This window comes from Cataglyphis hispanica, chromosome 8 (genome assembly GCF_021464435.1).
Source record: "Cataglyphis hispanica isolate Lineage 1 chromosome 8, ULB_Chis1_1.0, whole genome shotgun sequence".
NCBI lineage: Eukaryota > Metazoa > Arthropoda > Insecta > Hymenoptera > Formicidae > Cataglyphis > Cataglyphis hispanica.
The window spans coordinates 3,732,252-3,759,320 of NC_065961.1; the positions used below are offsets into that span (position 1 = coordinate 3,732,252).

The following is a 27,069-nucleotide window of genomic DNA, read 5'->3' on the forward strand; positions in this document are numbered from 1 at the left end:
GATCTGCCTCACCCTCTTCTCGGTCTCTATCTCTCGTACCTCGTACCTTCTCTCTCATCCGTTCTCTCATCCTTCCTCGCTCCGTTCGCGATCTCCGTCTCGTTTCTTCCTTCTCCCCGCAACGACGAGGCACCCTCGAGAAGTTTCAATTTATACGGAAAGTCGTCATGAGACCGAATGCACAAATACGTACGCCGTCGTCGCCGCTGCTACTAGTCCATTCATATCAGCTGGCACGATGTAAACACGGGAGAATCGTGGCACGAGATGTAGCTTTGCGCCGCGAATCATCTTCAGCTGATATTACGAACGTTATATACGCAACGTGCTTTAAGTGGCCAGTTAAAGGCATGTGTGTAAGATTTTATATAAATTATTTTTCGGATCTCTGAAAAATTTCGCGTCCCATAAATTCTAATAAAGATCGAAATTACATTTCTATTATAAGATTAAATACACTGGGCGCTCTTGAATAATCAAATTTTATAAGAAATATATTAAATGTAAATATGTTATAGAATTCTTTGTTGAAATCTTGGGATTCTACTCAATGAATATTTGAAAGAGCGAATTGCTTAAATACTCGAATTGCATTTCATTAATATTTAAAACATTGAAAGAAAATCTACGACACTTTTCCATATTAAAATTTAAAATGTATATTGTAAATTTTATTCAAATTACATTCTGTATAAATATTGCAATTATACATATATATATATATATATATATATATATATATATATATATATATATATTTGTTCGATGAATATGTTTCAGACATTATATACTTTGTGAATATTCAAATATATATGAAAATTCACGGAACAATCCTGGTTGAGTCTCACTACGACCGATTGGATGGAACCCGTGTTGCATCGTGATCGCCTTTGACATCGCGCGTCGATGCACGTCGACGTGGTGCGGTAAAAAAAGCGAAAAAACGACGGGATCGCGCGTGACCATTCAGTTTAAAGACCTTGAGAGGCACGCGGCGAAAAAGAGCATTCTTTTGCTGCCACCGGCAGCGAGAGCTGGCGGCGTTATGGTTGACGCCCTTTCCCGGTAGATGTTGGCGAGAGGGGCAGGCGGGGAAGGCAGACCGGGAACACCTGTCGTTATAAATTACCGCGATGTGTTACGAGTAACGTGGAAGGGTGTTGTGCCTGCCTCACCCATCCCACCCATCAGAATTTCACACCCTTCCATCTCGCGTTTCGTATATATATTCTTCTATTCCTGGTTAAGTAATAATTCTATAAAAAGATTTTTATGCGCAATAAAATATTTAGACATACATGTTGCAATCGTAAATATTTTAAAAAATTAAGACGTGAATAGTCAAAAGTATCATGAGTAATGATATTTATTATATGTCTCAGGAAAAATAAATGGAAGGGATAAGGAATATAATCGAATATGTGACTAGAAGTATCGAAATATAAATAGAGAAGAAATATATTTTGCACTTATGCCATTTTTCGTATACACACAAAAATCACCGCAAACAGATTCGATATCTAAAAACAAATTAAATAGTTAAGAGGATACCCCAGGACATGAGAAACTTGGATCGCGCGACAGTAGGCGAAAATTTGCGATCATCAAACTTCCCCCGTCATTAGACGCGCGAGTGTGGAAGGAGACGAATCTCAGCGCGCGGGAATCTCCGTTTTCTCGCGTAATGGAGCGAGGAATTATTTTCGAGGGTGGGTATTATTACCGAGCTGAGAGAGAATCTCTTCCGCGCGACGTTATCTCGGCGCGGGACGAGGCAACCCCTCGCGGCGGCAACGAAATTCAGAATACGTCACTGGTGTCAACCCCCGCGCGGTAGGCAGAGGGGTCGTGCACCCTTCTCCGATTATGTGTGTGCGTGTGTACGCGGTCGCGTATGTGTGACGGTGAGAGGAACGCGCGGAACGCTTTATGAATGGAATGTTTCCACGCCAAGTGTGGCGAGAGAGGCACCCGTGTGTCCCACGTGTAAACACAATAATACCGACGTTTCCATTCATCAGGTCGACCCCGTCGGAGCGAAACGACCTCGAGAAATGCCTTTGGAGGCGCCACGTTTAAATCGTGTACGCGTGTGCACACACACACACACACATGTACGTATCGCCCATCCACCCTCTTTGTTAGATTCTTTTTTATTTTTCACGCCTGCGCCAACCCTCCGCTAGGCTATTTAAGAGGCGATTCGAATCTCGATTGTACTCGTCGCCGGTCATTAATCGCCCTCGCGGCTGTCTCCGTAGCCAAGAATTTCTGACAATCCGAAAGCCGATTAGGTCAATTTAGCGCTCCTTGAAATTTTTCTTGAAGATACTGTAATTACGAACGTGGCTCGACAATTAACAGAAAAACAGTGTAGATATGAAGATATTACAGAATTATTTACATTGAAAGAAGATAAAAATTACTTACCATGGAGTATAGGATTTATAAATATTTAATTACTATAAAAGAATGAAAGCTTTAGCAAAAGGGGGTAATGTTATTCGAAATTTAGAAAACAGAATAGTTTATTTTCTAAACATATCAAATAGTAGAAATATAGTGAAATAACAGTTATATACATACATTAAAAGAGCAAATAATTTTTAATAGAATTGCGAATATGAGAGACAAATATAAATAGCGGACCACAAATATAGAAAATATATGAATATGAAAACAGTTGCGCGAATACGAAATCTCATACATATTTCTATAATATTTTGTGGTGCGCTAAACCGGTTAAAGGCTAGATTGCCCAATCTGTGTTATCTGACACATCGTTCGGAAATTAACGCCACTGTTAAATAACGTACAATCGGACGACAAACAGCTTACTAATTTTGTTTACGTAAAACTGCTAATGACGAGTCCCCCATTCAACAGGTCGACCGTGTGTCGCAATACCTGGCAGCACGTTTTAAAGGCGTCACGTGTAGCACGTGTCCTCTCTCGTTTCTCTTTCTTTTACGCGTCTCTTCCCGAAGCCGAGACCGATCGCTATTTAAAGAGTGATTCGGATGCGGGTCGTAGTTTGCGACTCGCATGTCGCTTAAGCAATATCTTTGTCGAGGATTTCTCATCACGCCGCCGAAAATATTCCACGATCGTCGACGCGAATTTTCGTTCACGGCGTAATAACCGAAATTTTTTATAAGCGATAATTATCGTGCGATTCAGCAACAACTGCGAGACCGGGAACGATTTTCCCAGGCTCGCTTATATTTTATTCCATCGATTTTTATTTGAAATAAGATGTTGGAGAGCGCGGACATGCTGCAATTAGCGTAGAATAGTAGGGTGGAGTAAAAGGCGGTTTCAAGGGGAAACGCTACATCGTCGTGGATATTGAAACATTTATATGTATGCCTTACGCAAATTGTTTGGTTTCTTTTCTTGTCTCGACCGATGTAAGAGTCTTTTTATCTTGACTTTGCGATGATATAGACGTAGAGAATTGCGTATACGTCGAATATGTACAACTTCCCATTTTTAACGGATCAAATATTTACGTCGGATTCTTCGAATGATATAGAGTCGACTCCTCTCTCCGCCTCGGCAAAAAATAAAAAAAGAAAAAATCCAGAAAAGTGCATAATTGCCAAAACATTCGCTACTGATTCTTTTTTCCTTCACAGATATAATTAAGCGCATTTAAGTTACGCTTAATTTTTTATCTAAAGGCATAAAAGATTTCAAGTCGCACGTGCATTTTTGCGTTACTCTCGTCGCTGCATCGTGACGATTAATGCGCTAAAATGCACTGTCGACGAATGAGACAAACGTCGCCGCGCCGGCTTTGCAAACGGACGTTCATTTTGTAGCGCATCTACATTTCTTATGACTTTATACTTAATTCAGATCCTCGTAGACTTCCGGCAAGTATTACGAGAGAGAGAGAGAGAGAGAGAAAGAGAGAGGGAGAAAGAGAGAGGGAGAGAGAAGTGTACGCATGCCACAAGTATACGAAAGTGCGTGCAGCTCTACGAGCGAGGATATAAATGTAATGCGTGTATGCGCGCTTGTGCGTGTATATGTCTGCTGCCGTATGTGCGTGATATTACGTCGCGATCAAGAGCATACTCGTCGCCGAGAGTACTAGTCTCTCTTTCGAGAGACTACTCTTCGACACATGGCGCGGTAATATGAAAACCGTGTGTTTACCGCGGCGACAACGCTCGGCGCGGGGGGGGGAGGGGGGAGGAATGGAGAGGAAGGTGGGTTTAATTTTAATCAAGCCGTCCCACGACTTTAATTTGTTTTTCTTTGAGGCAAGATTTTTGCGCGCTTACATATATGTATGTATGTATAATATGTACACGACGCGAAACTTTCCACTTGCCACGGCGACGCGGCTCTGTCAATGTTTCGAGTTACGCTCACCCATGGGAAATCTGCTCACGGATGCGCGGCGCGCGTCCAATACATTTTCTTTATACACTTTACTCTCGTAATTACGAAATAAGCAAACACCCCGGATTATGGAGAGTCCGCGCGCGTTCCTCCCGCTTCGGACGGTGTGTTGCCTCGCTCGATGCAATTCTGCGCGCCCTGCATATTCTCGCGACAATCACTCAATCATTTTTAATAACGCCACGAACGATACGTGCATGTTTTTAATTTCAAGATAAGATTTTTTTTTTTTGATAAATAATTTTAAAGATGGCACATATAACGATCACATACAATCATGTATATATCGCGGACAAATAATATATGTATTTAGGAGATAATAAATATATAATTATATATTATGTATGTATATAAAGTAATTATACATTCAAAACGGCAAAGAATATATTAATATTATTAATAAAAGACTTTGACGCGTTAATTAATATAAACTTATAATATTTATGATATTTTTTGACATGACTTTATAATTATTTCTTTTTAATATCAAGGGAGAAGAGAGTTTGGAAGATTTTTAATATTATTATCTCTCAAAATTATCATTTAAATTATCATAGATGTGAAAATAAGTGGAATCTTTTTTTAATATTACGATTTTTATTTGCAAATTCTAGAAGTATGAAGAATCAGATCGCATTAAGAGGAAGTCATCAAGGTCGCATAAAGTAGTGAGCGCTTGGTCGATAGTCTGCGCCATAGAGCTGGGTCTCCTTCAGAAATCATCTCTGAAGGATATCACTATCGCAAGTTACTTGGACTTGGATTTTCTGCGTACCACGAAGAACACGCCAAAGTCCTCCGATTTCGAGACGAATCATTGCGAGGATGTCGTATCCGATCGTTCGTCCGCGAGTATCTTCGGTGGCTCCTGGCCGTTCATCGACCCGGCGCGAATTACGCGAATCACTTCGAGAAAGTTCATCCGAAAACGAAGCAAGAGGAAGAGATGGTCGACGAAACGGCAAAGGAAACCAAACGCAGATAGCGCGCGTTGGGATATCAGTGACGCGACGACGAATCTTTCAATCAAGGGAGCCACGTCGTCGGCAGGATCCCGACGCGAAAATCTTGTGGTATCAAATGGTGGCCCGATAGGATTATCGGAGAACAAGTTTTCGTTGACGCAACTTCACGCTCGGTGGACCGATCGCAATGAGGACGAGAATCGCGAACATTTGTCCGGAAGTTACGGATCGGCCGACGAAGACGAAAGAGTTTGTCGAGCAACATCGGAGACGAGCTCGGACGAGATCGTTCAGATTGATTATTCCAGTGCCGGATATTCCAGATTCTACACGTCGAATTGTCAAAAGAAAAAGTCGCAGAATCGGACGGAATTGTCGGAATATCCCGATTACTTTTTAAATGTCTTGCGCATAGACGAGAATAATACCGAGGACGACGATTTCGATACAACGTCGAATTGGGATATTTATAACACGCGAAGCATGAATTTTGCGAAATTTGCCGAACGCGTTCCGCGAGAAATTAATACGCGTACATCCGTTAGGAACGGAAATACTTTAGGTAGTACCGGAAGGAGATCATCGAGAAAAAAGGGTCGTTATTTAAGAAGCAGCGAGAATCATTTGAAGACTCTAAAGAAAAGAAGAAAGAAATTGATGCGACAGAAGAAAGAATCTGGAAATTCCATAACGAATAATGATTGCAAGTTGTCGCGAAATTCCTGCGATTTGGAGGAAAACTCTCCGGAATGCAAATCAGATGCGAGAGGCGGCTTCGCTGTTGACACGCGTGATACCGCAAAAATTGTACAGGGAAGTTGCGATTGTAATGCGCGGCGACATTCTTACAATTTTACGAATGCTGCCTGCGCGTGTAAGAGGAATTTAAAGAGCACAGCCACCGCGATTATGCGAGATATTCAGGCGCACATACGTAGCGCGGAAATTGCGAAGGACGTCGAAAATATTCAGGGTTTCACGATTTTCGCCGATAGCCCGGGCGAAAAGCCAGGTGTTAAGGAACTTAATCGGGATATTTCCATGGAGTATGATTGGGTCGAATTGGAGGACAACGGCGGGCTCAACAATGGTGAAATATCCTCCCAGGAGTCGAAACAATCATTCGATCTGGCGGAATCATTTATTCACATTAATGTGAAACGAAGGCGTCGTAAAAGACGATTAAATAAATATTCCATCGATTGCCAATTTGTCGACAGAACGGAAACGGCTTACCAGTGTGTTTTCCATGAATGTGTCAATTATGATTCTCCGGTAGCGTCGTCCTCTCTGAAAATAAACATGAATGAGAGTTGGAAATCGGAAAATAATGACAGCGGTGTGGATATGATACATTCATCTTGGCGCCGATCGGTATCCTTCATTGAGGAATGCGATAACGAATTTGATAGCGCGCTGCTACTGGCACGGAAGATCGTTAGTGATGGTTCAGCGAAAGGTGAAAAATATTATGATGATGAGCACGAGACATTGGAAAGCACGTGTTACAAGTATCGCGAAACACCGGATATTTATACGGCGATTAGTAGGAATACTTCTCTTCACGATTCGTGTTCAGATGAGGAGGACACAAAATTTGTAAACCAACAAGACAAAACGAGTGCAGTCACGTACAAGAAGAAGGGCAGGGATATTTGGAGACTGTCCTCGGAGGATCACAAATTTGTTAAGAATAGAAATGACAAGGTGAGCAATATTTGATTATTATATAGTTACTCGTTCATGTTTTCAAAATATCATAAAACTTTTTTCAATATGAGAAGAAAGAGCAAAGAATAAATATATATATATATAAAAAATTCCATATATCTATATTTTTAAATTATATATTTTTGTGATATAGTACAATTTTTTAAACAATAACTTTGATATTTTCTAAATAATACTCGATTCATTTTGTAAGTCACTATAAACATGGCAAATATAAAAATGAATACGATCAATGTGCGAGTGAAAATATATAAATTACGCGATAGGTTCGAGTTACGAGAAACAAGAAAGTCGATAGCAGGTTACTTTTAATGCGAAGAGATCCGGATGATAAGGGTACTGATTTGGAATATGATAGTGATAAAAAGGAATACGTTCCGCGAAGAATAACGAGAGCTTTGGTAAAGACTACTAAGGAGAATCACGCGGGCAAACTAGTATGGGGATACTGCTCAGGATGGTGGCCAGGTAAGTATATCGAGGATAATGATTACAGCAATATTATATAGATATAATAGAACTCGCACATTGCCATTTATAGTTCTTTATGTGATGCTGAAAATTAACGATGGCATTATCTCATTGGAGATATTATATTAAGCCCGCTTTTTTTCAGACGATTTATAATTCGCGACAAAATTCTATTTATAATTTTACGTGTCATATAATACCAAAAATCATTTAAAGAAGTAAAAAATACATACATATATGAAATGCATATCACAATACGTGGCACGTACAATATATGTGGCACATAAAATTATAAAAATTCTGTCTTCTTTTATCGCAAATTATAAATTATCTAAAAAAGCGAACTCTTAATGCAATAGGTGGCTAAGTAAGAATATTATTTTCGTTATTTTTTAGGTATCAAATAATAATATTTAATATTTCGGATCTTTTTTCTTTCAAAGACATATTTTTAAAATCATAACGTGATGTTATAGCTCTGATCATCGATGCCGAACATGCAGGAATGGCTTCTATTTCCGGCAAATTGTGGGTCTATTGGATCGGAGAATCGCAAATATCATTGGTAAATTAGTGGAATGTTCCGAGATAAAAATATCTTTATAAAAAAAAAAAACAATGAAACGTAACTGATGTGATTGTAGCTCACGGAAAAAACGCAGATACAACCGTTCTCGAGGAACTTGGAGGATCGATTGACGCAACCATCTCGTAAAAATATTCGTTCGCGCGCCATTGACGCGACTATACAGGTTCTTTGCTATCTTCGAGAATAAAATTAAAGAAAATAAGAATTACGTAAGGAATTATACTTCCAAAAATGCGATGTGCCGTTACAATTATTTTAGATGCTTCGCCAACGTTTCGACTGTACTCTGACAAAGCCTTATTATTATTGGATACAACGGAATATAACTGGATTCGAGACATGTAAGACAGAAAAAAAAATCTATCTTTTTAATAGTCTCTCATCACACACGCACGCAAATAATGAAAGATAAATTATTTGATGTAACAGTGGATGACCTTACATTTTATCCATATCCAAAAAACATACAAGACAGACTGGATACCTTGAAAGAAAAAAACCTCAAAGCTACTGAAAGATATATATCAAGCCAGAGAAGTATATTTTCTTTTATTTTTGTGATATTTTAAGTTACACATACATATATATGATGCGTAATATTTGAAATTTGACACTCTGTGATTTTATAGGCTCACCAGAGGCGTCACCGATAAAGAAACAGGTTACTGAAAAATACAACAAAGATACAAATACAAGTTGGAAACAAATCGAGGATGAGCGTTTACCTTTGCAAAATCAAAATCCTGGTGTAATAGCCTGGGCGAAAATCGCTGGACACTGTTGGTGGCCCGGTATACCCTGATTTGTTCTTTTCTTTTTTTTTTTTTTGTAAAAATTTGTTTAGACCTCTTTTATAAATACAAAGAGCTCTTCTTGCTTTTGCAGCGATGATTATTGATTATCGCGATTGCTGCTTGAAGGAACCGAATTTTGGTTGTCAATGGATTATGTGGTACGGTGACTACAAAGTTTCGGAGGTAATAAGACTTGATATTAACGTTTGAATAAAAGAAATATAGGAGAGATTTCTTTTTTTCTTTCTATATAATGTCAATTAATTGATATTTTGCATTTAATAGGTACGTCATCTGGAATTTTTGAAATTTTACAAGGGACTGGAGAAGATGCGCAACTATATTCAAAATACAGTTAAGCAAGCCTATCTCGAGGGCGTACTTCAAGCGTCGAAGGTAAACAAATTCATGAAATTGTTTATCTAAGATGATAAATAATTTTATAAATAATTTATTTGAACGTGATGTTTGTGTATATAAAATAAATTCTGTTCCAAAAATTTCCAAAAGCTTTTACGACAATTGAATCTGACTTTTTAGGATTATTGTTCGCGTTTAGGATGCTCCACGGATAACTGGACTTTAGATAATGTCTTTGAATATTTTTCGAATATGAATAATATTCACGTACCATATAACCAATTGCAAGTTTCAGACTCTAACAAGATATATGATAAATATTCCGACGAGATAGTGAAAAAGATCAACGAATTTAAATCCAAGCCAAATGTAGATGCTGAACGAAAGAATGACATAAAAACAAGTGGTAAGTTAGATTACTCAATGCATATATGTATGTGCATATTATAGGTTGATGCTCTCTAATACTAAACTTTTTATTCATATTTTAACCGCAGATGCTCTGCGTCGCGTAATATCTGGAGAATGCGCAGTGGAAAAATTATGTTTGAAATGTTTGAGGTTTCCTAAAGATGAAATGGAGGAACATCCCTTCTTTATAGGATCTTTGTGTAAAGAATGTTCGGTATGAAATAAAACAGACATCACACTTTCATATATCTTTTGCAATAATCATACAAAAATAATATTTATTCCAGTCGAATGTATTTTCCATCGCAATAACAAATTTTTTATTTCAGCATGCATTTAAACCGTGTATGTTTGTGCATGGGAACGATGGCAAGTGTGTAAGTATTCGGCAGTTCCGGCGACAATATTCAAAGATTGAAATATTAATGACGCTTTTCGATGTTTGATTTCAGTTTTATTGCACAGTTTGCGCCGCCACCGGAACTGTCCTTATTTGTGATGAAGACGATTGTCCACGGTTGGTTCGCTTACGTTTAAAATAAGTTCTAACTCAACTTGCATCGCGGAATATATTTATTTAATCAATTAACTGATTTCAGTGTCTATTGTACTGCCTGTTTAAAATTTTTGATATGCCCAAAATCGTACGAGGATATGTTATTGGAAGATCCGTGGAAATGTTTTCTCTGCAGAGATGAATCTAAACAACCTGCGAATATGTTATTGCGTCCGCGATTGGATTGGAATGAAAAATTTTCCACAATGTTCCGCACAGCCTCTAATCCCGCATCCTATGATATAAATCTTGTAAGTTATGAGATGGAAAAGAGACCCATACGTGTGCTGTCACTTTTCGATGGTTTGAGTACTGGTAAGATAAAAATTTGTTTATTTTTTGAATTTTTTAAAATTATATTAATCTTAAAATTATATTAATCTTTATCGTTATAATTGATTTTGTAAAATTCATGCTTTTGAAAAAGATACAATTCGTTATATCATATATTTAATAGGTTTCCTAGTGCTTTTAAACTTGGGAATCATCGTGGATGTTTATTACGCGAGTGAAATTGATAAGAACGCTTTAACAATTAGCTCCGCTCATTTTGGCGATCGAATCACTTATTTAGGAGATGTAAGAGACATAACGAAAGAAAAGATTCAAGAAATTGCACCGATCGATTTATTAATCGGCGGATCACCGTGTAACGATTTGAGTCTGGTCAATCCGGCGCGATTAGGTCTCCACGGTATTTATCAATGTGATATTCCTTCAAAACATTGTCTATAGGCGACAATGATTCTGATCTACTTTCACGATTATAGATTCTAGAGGAACGGGCATTCTATTTTTCGAATATTGCCGAATTAAAAAATTGATGAAGAAAGCCAACAAAGATCGCCATCTGTTCTGGCTGTACGAGAATGTTGCTTCAATGCCGAGCGAATATAGATTAGAAATTAACAAGTAAGTTTTGCGAATAACTTCTTCAACAAAGCGACGGTGAATAACATTACGATCACGCGAAATCAACTTGTTGCGTTAATTACAGGCATTTGGGGCAGGAACCCGATGTCATAGATGCAGCGGATTTTTCGCCACAACACAGATTGCGACTTTACTGGCACAATTTTCCCTTTAATCCATATATGCCGTTGTTTGAAAATCGAGAAGACGTTCAAGATAAGCTTACGCCAAATTTAAATCGTAAGGCTCTTTGCAAGAAACTGCGCACAGTTACAAGTAGATCAGGTTCTCTGCTACAAGGTACATGTCGCGCGAATTCCTTTGTTGAAAAATTTTTTTATCGGAGAAGATTTGTCAAGATTCCCTTTTTATTTTAGGAAAAGCGGAAGCGAAACCAATTATGATGAAAGGCGAAAGCGATAAGTTATGGATCACCGAGCTTGAAGAGATCTTTGGTTTTCCACGACATTATACGGATGTAAAGAATTTGTCGGCCACAAATCGGCAGAAATTGCTCGGCAAGTCTTGGAGCGTGCAAACACTTACTGCCATATTGCGACCTTTATGTTTCTACTTTAAGTGCAATGAAGACGAGATGAGCAACAATATTTCTGCTTTGCATAAAGACATCTCACCTCTGTATCGCGGTAGACATTTTTAGCAAAATTTTGGTTGCAGGCAAACAATCATAATCAGGAACGCATTATTTTTGTTTTATGTTAAAACTTTGATATAGTTTATCTATAGATAGATATTTGCATGATGTTTAGACAATTTTATATATAACTAAAAATTTTATTTCTTACATATATATATATATATATATATATACATCTCCTTTATTCAATATTTCGTCAATGATCGGGCGTAACAAACAAGTATATATATATATATATATATATATATATATATATATATATATATATATACATATACATATACATATACATAAAAATATAAATGTTATTTGCCAATGATTAGGTGCAAGAAACTTGTACATTTATATATACTAAATTCTATGCGTCGTTTGATATTGGTCTTTTTATGTTGCAAGTTGCCCGCAACACTATATATATATAAAATATATCTACAACTATGTTATATTCATAAAACACTCTTTTTCCGTGTCCATCTCTAATGGAAAATCAATCATGAACATGAAGGCGCAGGTTGTATAGTATGTATAGTTGTATATACTTATACAAATGTTTTATCATTAGGATTTATTAGGACTTTGTTTCTTTTGATATCTCATCCGAAAGTATCCTTTACGTGGCTCGCGACTCGTCGGTAATGTTACATTTCCACTGACATAAGGTGCGCCTGGATATAACTGTAACAGCATCGGAGGAACGCGAATGCAACCAGCTAAGCAGTTAACATGTTGCATGATCGATATCGGCAATGGCGTGTTTATGTACACTTGCTGTTGTTTCATATCAACACCTCGAACTATTCCTATAATTATACGCAAATTATGTAAAATATCTGTTAAGAAAAATTTGGACAAATAGGTACTTACCGAAGCCGTAACATGTGCATAAGGGCGATCTTTGCGTCAATACCCGAAGAGTGGAGATATTCGCCGACTTCTGCGAAGATTCCTCCGTTAAATCTGTACCACACAGCGCCACAATATTACCATTTACAACGCTCAAAGCTCGTGACGCCGGTACACCGAACAATCGCTGGGGAATAATGCACAAGGAAGAGAAAGGCGCTCTGTAAATACATACCAGGACAGATTTATGTTTCTGTTTAACACTCGCATGTTATTTTGTAATATAATTAATATAAATACTGACGTATATGGCACTACTTGATTGATGCTGTGCGACAGTCTTATGTGGTAGTGACTAAAATAGCAAACATTAAAATTAAAAATTAATGATTATTAAAAACAAACCATCATGAAAAGATAAAATAGAATTTACGGAGAATCATCATTGTCGCGTACGATATCGCTGAGATAAGACATCATCACAAGCTCGCGTTGCTGATACGGTTCCATATTCCACTGGTTTGGTCCTTGATCCATCGTTTGCATTACGCTGCCTTCGGCTTGAGATTGAATTACATGCAAATCATACTCGCACGGCCTATCCCAATCAATAAATGCTTCATAGCAAAACGTCCACGGGAATTCCTATGTGAAGGTCCTTTTTTAAGAATTTGAAGAACAAAAATATATCTATTATTTCTAAAAAAAAAAATTGTTACCTGTTTATTTACGATTTCCGCACTGAGGACATTATTGTAATTATTCTTTTTTTTCGAGGACATAATCTGCATGATAATCGATGGCCTGATGAGTTTTATCGTAAAAATCGCGATATCCCAACCTAGATTTTGTGTGAAACCCATCGTGTTTACCACGACAGGTAAACGAGATAGTTCAGGATGCTCCTTTAGTCTCTCGATCAGCATCTTAACACCTTCCAGGTAGCGCGTGACACAATGGGAGACATTCACGTCGTCGATGAACAGCTGGTAAACCGGTGTTTTCAAATGTGTGAAATTTGGTCCCATTAGCGGCTCCTCGATCAAACTGTACGAGATACAGCTGGGCGGCGTGCACTCCGCCTGACCAGGATCTACGTCCAGTAGGATCACCCTTTCACACGTATGCAACAGATTATTAATCAAATATCGCACGCTGGTGGACTTGCCGACGTTTTTCCCGCCAGCGATCAGCGTACAGGACCATTCATTCGCGCGCCAGCGACTCAACATTTTCTGAGCGATATTAGTAATACACGGATCAGTAATCAATCGTTTACAATTGGAATCGTTGTATTGCTCGAAATGTAGATTGGCTTGCAATATTATCTCAGCTCGCTTGGGGTCTGTCCAAGGATAATAGCAGGAATTATTTACATCCGGAAATAATTTGAAATACGGGAAGTAAGTTTTCAAAAACATAGTCAGGTTGTTTTCGAAATTCTGCAACACGAGGACAGTGTCTCCTGGTCGAACATTATTGATATCGGTTTGCAGTTTGCTCTCCGAATCTCGGGTGATACCTTCCGCGGCGAGTGCTGTCCAGATATCATCGATATTGTTATCTTCGGAATGTACCTTGCTCGTTTCTATAACAATATTACTATATCCTCGCGGAGAATACACTTCCGTGGTGTTGGATGACTTATTTAATATATGTCCATAAATTTGCACAGCACCATATAACACTTTTACCAACAGTTTACCGATGAAACATAATTTGCTCTCGCTTTTCATTATAACAATAACTATGTTTCTTATGCAATAAAATTCTGCCTTTTTGTTCTGTGTGGGCTTATGTATGTGATTTTTACGAGGGTTTTTCTGTAACTTTTCTGTATCACAATTTACAGATTTTTTATTTTTGATGAGTTTTTTACGTGTAGAATTTTTTTTAGGACTGGTCATATTATTCATAGTAATATTTTCTAATTTATTCTCATTTTTATCTTTGTTTTCACTTGTACTTGGTGAGACAGATGATGTTTGCATTTGCGTATGAATGTTATGCTTAAGACTTATAGATTTAGCAACTATAATGCTTGCTTCATTGGACGGTGTATCAATTTCAAAGATGTCATTGTAAAATGTTTTCTTGTCATTTGTTTTTTGTTCTTGTTCAAATATCTCTGGCAGATTTAATGACACAACATCATCTGATCGCATTTCAATTACAAATGGTGATTCAATATTTCTTTTTTCTTTTGGAACAATTTGAGTCCAATCATCTATATCTTCTTCCGTTTCTTCCTCAGACTTATCCAACTTCCAATCATTCTCTATCTTCTTATCTATCTGTTCCTCAGAACTATTCCATTTTATGGTATCAACCATGGAACCTAAAATTCAAATAAAATTGTGTGCAATTATAATTATATAAATTTAAAAAAAATATTAATTAGATATAATGACATAATTTTCTATTTAATTGAGATACGTATCAAACCAAATGATATATATAATTAAATCAATATGACAATGTAAATAAAAAAAATTCTGGTTTTACATTGAGAATCACATGATTTATTGATAGTTACTTCATTATTTTTTCTTGTCAAAAGTAAATTGTATGATTGTTTCCTTTGTAGGATAAATTAACTCACCTGAAGGAATATTTTGGGCATTATCAATGTCCATATTATCTACTGAATTTATAGCGTTATCTTTGTAAGCACACATAGATTTACTTTTGCTGAGAGAATGTTTTATTACCTTTCCTGTTGTCAATTGTCTATAAAATCAAGTAAAATAATGGAATAATGTTCAATAATATTTTAAATAATGTTATATATGTATTCTCTTTCAAATATATTATATATATATATATATATATATATATATATATATATATATATATATATATATACATTATATTGTAATCATGTGAAGGAATCAGTATTTTATTCACGTGACCTTGGATCATTTTACTTACGTTTTAATTTTTTTCAACTTAGTTCTCTTTTCCTTTATCCGTTTATTATGTTTAACTCTCATTAATAAAGAAGAATATCTATTTGTGCTTATGAATTTTTAATACACTATACACATGTAGGCAAAAATCTAATCATTCTAATCTAACGCTCACACTCCATGAGATTTTCGATATTCTTCCTTTCTCTATGGATTTCCGTCCTCTTCTGGGACAAAGTATCACGATGTATTCTCTGTGTTATTGTTATTCTTTGATTCTCGGAGTAAGGGAAGAGATTACAGAACTGTGTTCAAAAAATTTATTTGGCGGGGTTAGAAGTTTTGATTGACCAATTAGGACAAAAAGAGCAAAGATTTCTTTGTTTTGATTAGTCAATGAAATAATATTCAATAAGTAGATTTTTGAACGCAACGCACAAAGTGATGCTTAAGATCTAGTAAGTTCAGTAATAAATAGTGAATTTACAGTTTCCAAAGTGATGGCGTTACTGTAGGGATTTAACGAAAGACCGAGACCGCTCTCTTCTTTGCTTATGTCATGCTCTATCATTCCCAGTTGTTGACGACAGTTGATGAAATCGTGTGAATGTATGTGTTACGGGGGAGTTGTATTCAATATTGTTAACCACTAAAAAAAATGGAGTTGTCAATTACATACTGTTTTTGCGGTCGTTCGTACGATCCTCAACAATTTATGATACAATGTGATGTGTGCAAGGAGTGGTATCACGGCGGGTAAGCGTTCGCGAGCTTAAAATACGCGTGTAAAGCTTGGCGTCTACGACGCGAGGATGTTCGACGATCGTGGCACTGGTTTTCTTTCACAATTTTTTGAGAATTTTCCGCGCCGAATCACGCCTGCGAGAACACTCATATGCACGTGTTCAATCATGAACACGAAGCGGTATAGATTCGCTAGCATTCGTGTTACAAACAATGTTTTGTTGATAATAACATAACCTATATTAAGCGTCATTGGCCTTTCATGTCCAGCGTCTTTTTCACGTTATTAGCAGATGTATGATACAATGAGAATAATTGGAATAGCTATTGAGTTACTATGTTTGATTGAAATGCTCGTTTATATATATATATATATATATATATATATATATATATATTGATTTTTAAATTTTTGTATATTATGTGTTGTAAGCTTTTTAAATTTCTGAATGTGTCATTTAATGTTGTTTTTTTCTTTTAGATGTGTGGATCTGAAGGAATACATGACTACAGATCTTGATAAATATCACTGTCCACGATGCGAAGCTATGTGCGGTCCTTCTCTCAGTAAGGCTGTTGAATATTGTTGAGCATTTTATGCTTATTTTCAAATGAAATTTATATCTTTATTAATATTTATCTCATTTTACAGTGAAGACTAGAATGAATTGGCATAGACACGATTATACTGAACGCGACGCAGACACAAAACCTGTTCAAACTGGAACTCCAGTATTTATACGAGAGCTAAAGTCAAGACACTTTCCCAAAGCTGATGAAATTGTGAAGCACGTTAAAGGACAACACTTAACTCTTCAGTATTTACAGACAAATGGATTTGAAACTCCTATTATCATTGATGGGAAAGATGGACTTGATATGACCATACCTTCTTCAAGTTTTAATGTTTATGATGTTGAGACTTATATAGGTAAGATAGGCATAAAGATTTTTGGATTAAATATATTTATCATATATATTTATAATGTATAAATATATTTATAAATATGTTAAATATGTTTTAATGGATATTTTATTTATCATTACATGATATTATTACAGCATGTATAATTGACTTATTATTCTCAGGTGGTGATCGGGACATGGATGTAATTGATGTTACTAGACAAAGCAACATACGTATGAAATTAAAAGACTTTGTAGAATATTACAACTCTCCCTCTCGAACAAGAGTATTAAATGTCATAAGTCTTGAATTTACTAATACTGGGTATATCAATATATCAATATTCATTGCCATGTATATGGCTTTATACATGCTTTCTAGAACATATATGTCTAAATTGACAAATCAAACAATTGCAGTCTTTCACCAATGGTTGAAGCACCATACATCGCGCGCAAACTCGACTGGGTTAATTCGGTATGGCCGCGTGATTGGCCCGAAGACAGTGATATAAAGCGACCCGAAATACAAAAATATTGTTTAATGGGGGTCAAAGACAGTTTTACAGACTTTCACATTGACTTTGGCGGCACGTCTGTGTGGTATCACGTGTTGCGTGGTGAAAAAGTTTTCTATCTCATTAAACCGACACCGGCGAATTTACAATTGTATCAGCATTGGATGTGCAGTTCAACACAGAGTGAAACTTTTTTCGGGGATCAGGCTGATGCGTGTTACAAATGCGTGATTAAACAAGGCCAAACAATGATGATTCCTACGGGCTGGATACACGCGGTACTTACACCGATGGATTCTTTGGTTTTCGGTGGAAATTTTGTGCACAGTCTTAATATTCCAATGCAAATACAGTGAGTAGTGGAAAATTTATTTAAATATTAGTTATTTAAATTAAAGAATATTTTATTATTTATTATTTATCTAATGAAATTGTGAACTGTTTTATAGAATATATGAATTAGAAAGAAAGATGAAGACCCCAACAAAGTTTCAATATCCTGGCTTTGAAACAGTTAATTGGTTCGCAGCTAAAAAATTGCTCAAAGAATTGAAAGAATTGAATAATGAGGGAAAGAAATGTCCATCGTATTTTTTACAAGGTGTGAAGGCGTTGCTTGGGATTCTCAAGCAATGGAACACAGATAAGGATGTAAGTAGCGTTTTATACATTCAATTTTTATTGAAAAAAAATCTAAGAAATTATAACTGAAAGAAATAAAATAAAAACCAATTTATAATTTCAGTATAGTATGATTAGTCGCGGTCAGATACCAGAAACGATAAATAGTCAAAAGTTATTGAAAGATCTTAGCAAAGAAATACGACACGCGGAAAGGTACTTAATATCCCTAAATCCACCAAAACCGGAACGTGAAAGTAAACGAAAGAAGAAAAAGCCATTAAACAAGGATTTCGTAGACTTTGATTACGCCGATAAGATTGCCGATAACGCTTTTAAAGCGACGTTGAAGGAAACGAATAAAGTGGAAAACGCTTTGATGGAGCAGCCTTTATCAAGACCTCCATTAAAGCTTACATTACCGAAACCCATCATGTTTCCCGATGTTAAAGCGACTGCGACGAACAAATCCGTCAATAGCAATAAACGACAATTATCTAAGCCAGGAAAACAAAGCCCTACTGTAATTAGATTTAAACTTGGCAACAACGAGGTTGTCAGAAGTACAAACGATAATATAAACGTTTATGGTGGTAATATCACGACCGATCACACAGCTCTCCGAACAGCGAAGGAACCGCTTCCTTGGAATCAGACATCGTCCGTATACGATTTTCACGACGGCAGCAATGAGAGCGAATACAGTCTCGTGATAGACGAGTCGCAGAAGCGGAAACGGGCGCCGAAGTCGAACGCGCAGAAACGATTCAAACGCGATTACGACGGTGATGTCGATGTGCTAAACGATGCACCGAAGAACGGTATAGAGGAATTATTGAAAGCATCGGCGTATACTCTTGGAAACGGCGCTCAAAGGATAGACGTTACGTACGTAATTTAAACATACACAAATTCTTATTGGATCACAATGACTGCAACAAAAAATAATTTCAGGCCGTCGTCTATAATACAGCAGTACAGTCAATCCATGCCACCTCCCACTGGGTAAGTTAATTCAATATAAAACTCTGTTTTTATATTAAACTTTGTAGTTTATCACATATTACACTTTTTTTCTTAGGTAGAATGCTTGATAAAAAGCTTCAGCAAACATTTGCATAGTATAAATTGTTGTAACTTTATTATTATTATTATATATTACTATTATATATATATATATATATATATATATATATATATATATATATATAAAATAGTAATAGTATGTGTATATTTATTATGCTACTATAACTTTGTTACTTTCTCTCTTTTCACACTTCTTTCGTTTATTTTAGATTTATTTTTATTAGAAGTAATTTATATTATAATAAAGTTATTATACAGTCTAGATATATAGCTTTTTTTGTGCATGTGTGAGAGATCTTTATTTAAAATTGAATGGTAATTGGGAGATTATTGTAGTTTTTAATCGCACAGAGGAATGAATTTGATTTCTTGGTGTCTTAGTATTTATAAATTGAAAACGATCAGTTCCGACAGGGCGTCACCGTCCACGCGGGAGGCTATTGCCGGGATGTTATCGTTTAGTCAGCAAAGTTACTCGACAACAAGTAATCTTGCAAAACCTTCAAGATCTACCAAGAGCCAACAAAACGATGACGATGACGACGATGATCAATCAATAGAAAATATCGACAAGGTTCATCAAGATGATGATTTTAGTATGTATACAGCAAAGGAATACTTTAAATCGATATTTTTTTTGAGATGATATTAATAAATTTATGTTAATTACAGTTTATCCAGCTTTAGACGCTTCTGATGATGAAGATTACATCTTCAAACCTAAAGCAAAGAGTCAAATCGATGAAGCGTGGAATCCGAAAGCTAGAGTGGGTCCTCTTTTACCAAAAACAAATCGTCCAGCACGGGAAGGGGTGAAGAAAACGTCCGTGGAAAAGGGTCTAGAAGCGGCCGCGGCGAAACGAGCAAAACAATCGGTAAATTAATTATTATTTCGTTTATATTATTTTATTTTATTCTGTGCATAATCATTATTTGTGCATCTTACACATATATTAACATATAAATATATTAAACTTTTTTTCTTCTAATATCATTAAATATATTTAAATTAATCTAGTACACATTAATTAATAAACATACATTCAGTGTGCGTGCGTAGGTGTGTGTATGAGATAAAACTTTTTATATCATTATCTCATTTAATAAATGTCTTATCATTTATAACTTTCCTTAAACATCATAATTCCATATTTCTTGCATACATTTTATATAGGATGAATACCTGGATAATGACATGGACAAGATTACCAAGAAGAAATTGGTAGGCATAATTCGATTTTTGCAGTTTAATATTTAAAATTCTGTATGCTATACTTTTCTATAGTTTTTGGATTGTACATATTTTGTAGTTTTTTAATTATGTTTTTTATAGTTGTAATGATAGTTTTTAATTGTGTAATTTTTATAGATGTTTGTTCTTTTCATTTTTCTATTTTAAATTTTAATTATCATTTTAACGTTCCATTTTCTTTCTATTGCTCACATGATTCTCAGACATAATTTGCCAGCTACAGACCAAGTCACTGAATATACTTAAATATTTTTGTTGGTCATTCACTCTGTATGTCTTTCTTTCTGTGCTCATTAATTATTTCCATTTCTATGCTATTATTAATAAATAAAATTATTAATAATAATTATTAATAAATTATTAATAATATTATTAATAAATAAAATGATGTAAATTACATTTTACACATGTAATAGGGTACCAACAAACGGACATATAACAAAAAGAAACAAAAGGATCCTGCGGTTGCTGGAGTGGGGACTACATCGTCCACTGCAGCTTCTGAAAATGTTATAAAATCACCCATTGGATTTGGGTCAATATTGACTAGTCCTAACAGACTTAGAGATGTTAAAGCCAAACTTGCAGCGCCAGTTCCCATTGGTAAAGTATCGACTTTTATATTTACGCATCTTTTTCTTTTTTTACTAATTAAAAATTTGTACATTATAAATTATAGCTGATTGATAATAATGAAGAAAATGGAATATCTATAAATTTTCAGAACGAAAACCGAAGAAGGGAATGAAAACGGCAAAGCAGCGTCTGGGGAAGATTTTGAAACTTCATAAAATGATGCACTAAATAATAATAATATAGATAATATGAAAAAACAGAAAAAAACTATTATGTCAGTCTTTACTCGGGTAGAATCGCGCGTGTAATAGTTGTACATTATTATGTAAATACAATACATTTTTCATTAGGGTGACATGCTCACCTGACAGAAACAAGTTGATTGTAAAAAATCAGCATCGCCTGTTTTTTCTAAGAAATACTTATATTTATTACTATCATTTAATTTTAGGTAAAAAAATATATACATATACATACATACATACATACATACATACATACATACATACATACATACATACATAAATACATACATACATACATACATACATATATATACATATGTATATATATATGTATATTTTATATATATATGCATATTTTATATATATATATATATATATATATATATATATATATACATAAATATATATGTCATGTATATGTATGTATGACTTTTGATATCTCGATATATATCAGTAACATGATATTTATATTGTAATACTGATTACGAACGCTTTATGTGATGACTCAATGTACACAATTCAGTTGACAACGATTAGAAGGAAAAACTATATCAATATAACGTAGATATATTTTATTATTTTAATAAGATTGTAATTTAATTTATAACTAATAGTAAATGAAGCAAGTTTTTAATGATTTAATAAGAAGAAAGTAGATGGTTTTTTAATTTTTTTTTCTTTATTAACAGTTAAACATTTCATTGTCCATTATTAAGAATTTCTCACCAAGCGCTGCATATTATATTTTTGCATTTCTTAGAATACGCAGTTAGCATGGAAAACTTTTTTCTTTTACATTATTTGATCGTAATTGTCCGAAGATATCGGAACAGTGCGAATATGATTCCTAATTTTAACACGACTATATAACATAGTAACTTTTGCATATGATAAATGCAATTGTTATAGCAGCTTAGTTGATCCTCCAAATTATAATATTAACTGAAAATTATCCCCACATCTAAAATATAGTAATTGCTATATACTATTTTTAAAATAGTATATAGCGTATCTGGTTTCTAATCAATAAAGCGGTTATTTGATGATTGACAGGTCCAGGCCCAGGTTCAGATTCGGTTCTGCTAACTTGCATAATAATCGAAGTTTTAGTGAAATTGTTATTCCAATGATATAATAAAAAATCTGTTTATATATAAATTTAATTCAACATAAGAAAACGTTTTATAACGAATTCCATAGAGAAATACATCAAGGAAGATTAATGCATAATTAGATGGAATATGCTTCTGATAAATGAAAGTAGATAGTTATAAATGATAACCTGGAGTTCAAATATCGCGAGTTATTCCTTGTCGACATAAAAATAGATTTGCTCTTCTTTTGCAACAGTTATAGTACAATTTCCTTGATATTTATGTGCAACACCTACTTTGAACAGTTTTTCCTATTATTTCATACATCATTGAGAGGCTGTACTATTGATTTAGTTTTCTATGTAGATGTTATAAAAATAAGAAAAAAGGATGATATCTGCCAATGCAATGTTTTATATGTAACTTATAAGTATGATAAGAAATGTACTTTGATCATTATTGTGGAGCACTAAGCGAATAACATAAGAAATCTTATGGATTGTATCGCACAGGAAATTGAGTTACCTAATACATTGTACCTGTTTCCTATGATACAAAATGTCAGATAAGATACACAGAATACCATAATCCAAAAAAAATAATTATTCATAATACAAATTGCTCTCCTATTTAATAAACTAGATTCTCAGATTCTCGTTGGTTTGAGAATACTAACAATTTATTTAAAAAATGAAAAAAATGTCGAAAGATAATTTTTCTACTTAATAACTGATATATGTATATTAAAAATAGTCGTTCTGATATTAAATTGTTGAAGATACAATGTCAAGAGGTAAAAATTCTTTTTAGATTCTAATAATATTAATGATTAGAATTTTTACTAAGATTTAATTTGTATCAATATAAAGATCGTGACAAATATTATGTAAATTGTATTTACCTTAGTAGAATATTATACATATACACATTATACAATTTATAATTTGCTGAAACAAGTGTAGCAAGTATTTGCACAAAATTTGCAACATCACAACATATCTCAAATCACATTGATATTGATGCATTGACTAATTTTTTATGCAACAATATTTGCACATTGAATATACATTAATAATATATATGATATACATAGCGAGTAAAAGAACAAAATATTTGCTCATTTTATTTCTCTTTTAATAAATTTTATATGCAAAATGATCGTGCGTATATATATAGATAAAATTATTTCTTTTTTTTTTCACTAAAATATTTCATTATACACAGACAACATGTTCTGTGTATGTAATACATATTAAAAATTGTAAAACAATATGTTGTCAACAATATGTAAATGGAGTAAAGTAGCGCGAAGAGAAATCGTTTTTGTATTAATATATCACTTCTTTGTATAAAGAATTATTACAAGAGAAATAAAAAGCAAAGACAGTGTTATTCACAAGGGAGATAAAAGTAGTTACAAGAATAGAGATATTTAAAAATATCTATTTATTTATAATTTACATGTTTTGAATGATTGCTGTTTAAGTGACATTTCTGCTTTCGTTATTTTATCTTGCATAAAAAAGATTAAGCCACACAGTCGCTTTTATTATTTAATACACTTGGAAAAATATTTGTATATATCGTACGCATATCTTGCAAGATTATACAAAGTGACTTATACACATAGATACACACATATACATATATTTTTTTACAGAGTATTCATCTTGAATTTGAATCATGTATTTATTTAATATTTCCATGCATTATATATACATCTCTCCATTAAATTTAATAACAATAATAATTCTATAATAATAATTCTATATGGCATATGTGATAGTATTGTATATTTCCATAATTCGTATATTGGATAGTTAAGAGCGATAAGGATTAACGACAAAATTAACGTGATTTGTACTACTAAATATAAATTTATATAAACTTCTGCCACAAGGAATCGGTATATTTCACATGTGTTCATTAAATTATAGACGATAGTTCGCAGATTTTAATGTTCGATGCCGAATACTTTATTACGAGATTAAAAAGTTAAATGACAGTTATTTTCTCCCGTTTATTGTTCGCATAGAAATGTAGTACATTTTCTATATATATGTATATACATATAATAATATAAGTACTTTAATATTATCGCTCGATTTGACGATACAAAATAAGATTGTTACATAATTTTTTAATACGAATCACAAAATTCCTAATTGATCTAGTCTCTTGTTGATAAGATACATTGATGCTTTCATAAGCATGATACATTTATGTTTATGAAAAATAAAACAAATGTATTTTTGAAAAAAATCTTATCAACTAGAGTGCAAATAAATTAATCGCTTATTTAACGCAACATCTTTTTTCTTTTTATCAATACATTATTAAAATTTTGTCTATAATATGTATGCAAGAAGAACCAGCTTGCGCAAGAAACATTATTCAAAAAACAATATTTGTAAAGAATCTCGTATTGAATCAATTACAAATGTACATTATATCGTAAAACATTCGAACAATTTTTATCATATTCATATATTATTGCTGAATAAAATGTTAGATTTATTATGCTCCCTTGTAGCTTTTACCATCTTTCGTTTCCTTTATTACATATATATTATTATTATATGTATTATATGTATAAATATGTAGAGAGAGATAAAAGCATAATATATATTTTTTCAGTTATTAATTATAGCAATTATAGCATAATATATATATTTTTTTTTTCAATTACTAATTTTTTTCCTACATTCCAACATTTTTTTCAAAACTTTACAGTCTGAACATATTCTATATCTATGATAGGCTATTAACGTTTTGAAATTGTCCAATGATATTTCACAGAGACATTCAAATTTGTCTCGGAAAAAGCGCGTTCATATTTTATATATTGTTAATTTAAGAATAATAAGAATGTTCACACAAAGAATATACATCAAACTTCTATAAATTTTAGAAAGCGATCACGACGCTTAAGATTCCTTAGACACGACGCGCTCAGATACCTGTGAAGGTCGCTCGCCCTTGACGCGGCGCGCTTCATATTTACGCGGTATCGCGCGCCGCGACGCTCAGTCCGCCGCTGTCCGCCGCGCAGTGTAGATCGTTCGCCGCCGTATCGCGCTCCGAGCGTGTGCCACCGACGAGTGCGTGGCACCTGCCATCCATTCGGTCGCGTGCGCCGTGGTTCTTGATGTCGTCCGTTTTATTTCGTGCTCGCTCGTTCGTCTTCTCGTCTCTCGTCGCGTTTTTCGCATCGCCCGCGAGTATCTCGGCGAGTCTCTCGGTAGTGATTGCCAATCGTTGTGACGGACGAATAGCATTTGGCGAAACGGTTTCGATCGCGATTCTTCCGGAAAGAGTACGCGGCGGAACACATTCGGGAGACGCCATAGCAGCGTGAGCTTGACGTTTTTCAAGGTATGTATTTTCGCGAACACGCGAACGTTTATATAAAGGGAAAGAGAGCGAAAGAGAGGGACGGATGAGAAAGAGAAAGAAAGAGTGAGAGGATCAAGGCTTGTACGCGCGCGACCAATCGTAGCGCGCGAGCACGCGTGCAAGTTCAAATTCAACATTACGTTCGTAAAAAAAAATTGAAATTGAAGCTGATTACTATAATAATATATACATTCGCGATAGGAGAGAACGAGAGGAAGGAACTGAAATGAACGTAGCTACAAGTTTAACGCAAATGAGTACAAATTCTATAGATAGCTTCAATCTCTAAAATGGCAAAGGAGACGCGCGCTCTCTACCGATGATATAACTGTATTTTAAAATTCATATAATCGCGCGCTTTCTATAAATTCGCGAAATCGGCGAATGAGAAGAGGAAAGACGATAAAAATTGAAGCAGGCCTCGTTCATTTTTGAAAAAATTAATACAAGCCCGAGTAATGAGAAATACGAGACATTGCTAATCTAGCCTGCATCGGACAATCTACCCGGTAATCGATAAAGCGCCGGCAACCGAGACATATTTCCTGCTGCATTATATTGTATATATTATGCGTATCCGCAATGTCACATTTTCGCGAGAGAACCGTTGAAGTTTCCAAATTTTTACGGAGCCTATCAGTCGCTAGCGAGAACTTTGCAAAGTTTGCATCCAAATTAACAATTGCGTCACTCGAAGAACGAGGTAAACAATAACCGGTTTCGATAAACGTGAACATTCAGCGTAAATATTTCATTAAAAAAAATGTAAGTGTATTATATGTATTTAATTTTTAAAGTTTGTTAGATTTACTGATGACACAAATGTTTGAATTTTAATATGCAAAACATACATATACACATATATTTTACGAAATACACATACATATATATATATATATATATATATATATATATATATATATAATTTAACTTTACAATCGAAAAATATATGCAAATAGAAAATTTAGCAAGTTAAAAATTGAATAAAGAATTTAAAGAGTAAAAGAATGTATATGTAC

The 27,069-nt window shown here is 34.5% G+C and overlaps 4 protein-coding genes across 13 annotated transcripts in view; 3 read left to right on the top strand and 1 right to left on the bottom strand.

The window, feature by feature from the left end:
- LOC126851270 (uncharacterized) overlaps positions 1 to 12,143 on the top strand; it is a 132,121-nt gene extending 119,978 nt beyond the window's left edge. For all 5 annotated transcript variants that reach the window (XM_050595019.1, XM_050595020.1, XM_050595021.1 and 2 more), the window contains 18 exons: positions 5,028 to 7,085; positions 7,376 to 7,577; positions 8,057 to 8,145; positions 8,225 to 8,332; positions 8,429 to 8,510; positions 8,599 to 8,706; positions 8,799 to 8,960; positions 9,055 to 9,146; positions 9,249 to 9,359; positions 9,504 to 9,729; positions 9,821 to 9,948; positions 10,064 to 10,111; positions 10,187 to 10,251; positions 10,334 to 10,605; positions 10,748 to 10,984; positions 11,061 to 11,202; positions 11,288 to 11,502; positions 11,580 to 12,143. In XM_050595019.1, coding sequence (XP_050450976.1) covers positions 5,028 to 7,085; positions 7,376 to 7,577; positions 8,057 to 8,145; positions 8,225 to 8,332; positions 8,429 to 8,510; positions 8,599 to 8,706; positions 8,799 to 8,960; positions 9,055 to 9,146; positions 9,249 to 9,359; positions 9,504 to 9,729; positions 9,821 to 9,948; positions 10,064 to 10,111; positions 10,187 to 10,251; positions 10,334 to 10,605; positions 10,748 to 10,984; positions 11,061 to 11,202; positions 11,288 to 11,502; positions 11,580 to 11,863 — 4,629 coding nt within the window. In that variant the 3' untranslated portion in view covers positions 11,864 to 12,143. The remainder of the gene's footprint in view (positions 1 to 5,027; positions 7,086 to 7,375; positions 7,578 to 8,056; positions 8,146 to 8,224; positions 8,333 to 8,428; positions 8,511 to 8,598; positions 8,707 to 8,798; positions 8,961 to 9,054; positions 9,147 to 9,248; positions 9,360 to 9,503; positions 9,730 to 9,820; positions 9,949 to 10,063; positions 10,112 to 10,186; positions 10,252 to 10,333; positions 10,606 to 10,747; positions 10,985 to 11,060; positions 11,203 to 11,287; positions 11,503 to 11,579) is intronic.
- Positions 12,144 to 12,159: 16 nt separating this feature from the next.
- On the bottom strand, positions 12,160 to 15,912 carry LOC126851275 (polynucleotide 5'-hydroxyl-kinase NOL9). 2 transcript variants are annotated; one of them, XM_050595030.1, is made up of 7 exons: positions 15,635 to 15,906; positions 15,306 to 15,433; positions 13,423 to 15,041; positions 13,137 to 13,348; positions 13,008 to 13,058; positions 12,725 to 12,924; positions 12,160 to 12,660 (listed from the first exon to the last, which is right to left on the bottom strand). In XM_050595030.1, the coding sequence occupies exons 1-7, from the start codon at positions 15,694 to 15,696 to the stop codon at positions 12,419 to 12,421; spliced, it is 2,514 nt and encodes an 837-aa protein (XP_050450987.1). In that variant the 5' UTR covers positions 15,697 to 15,906; the 3' UTR covers positions 12,160 to 12,418. The 2 variants fall into 2 exon arrangements, 1 of the variants encoding a protein (XP_050450987.1); XR_007687653.1 differs by having other exon boundaries at positions 12,515 to 12,660; positions 13,160 to 13,348; positions 15,635 to 15,912.
- Positions 15,913 to 16,199: 287 nt separating this feature from the next.
- LOC126851814 (histone lysine demethylase PHF8-like) lies at positions 16,200 to 21,879 on the top strand. 3 transcript variants are annotated; one of them, XM_050596162.1, is made up of 13 exons: positions 16,200 to 16,368; positions 16,838 to 16,923; positions 17,009 to 17,287; positions 17,446 to 17,587; positions 17,683 to 18,132; positions 18,230 to 18,431; positions 18,526 to 19,289; positions 19,356 to 19,406; positions 19,893 to 20,083; positions 20,160 to 20,362; positions 20,662 to 20,709; positions 21,156 to 21,342; positions 21,464 to 21,879. In XM_050596162.1, the coding sequence occupies exons 1-13, from the start codon at positions 16,271 to 16,273 to the stop codon at positions 21,541 to 21,543; spliced, it is 2,781 nt and encodes a 926-aa protein (XP_050452119.1). In that variant the 5' UTR covers positions 16,200 to 16,270; the 3' UTR covers positions 21,544 to 21,879. The 3 variants fall into 3 exon arrangements, with proteins under 3 accessions (XP_050452119.1, XP_050452120.1, XP_050452121.1); XM_050596163.1 differs by having other exon boundaries at positions 19,902 to 20,083; XM_050596164.1 differs by lacking the exon at positions 20,662 to 20,709.
- Positions 21,880 to 25,682: 3,803 nt separating this feature from the next.
- The window catches only part of LOC126851342 (trehalase), a 42,016-nt gene continuing 40,629 nt past the window's right edge, over positions 25,683 to 27,069 (top strand). For all 3 annotated transcript variants that reach the window (XM_050595207.1, XM_050595209.1, XM_050595211.1), the window contains exon 1: positions 25,683 to 26,029. The gene's annotated coding sequence lies outside the window, so the exon portion shown is untranslated. The remainder of the gene's footprint in view (positions 26,030 to 27,069) is intronic.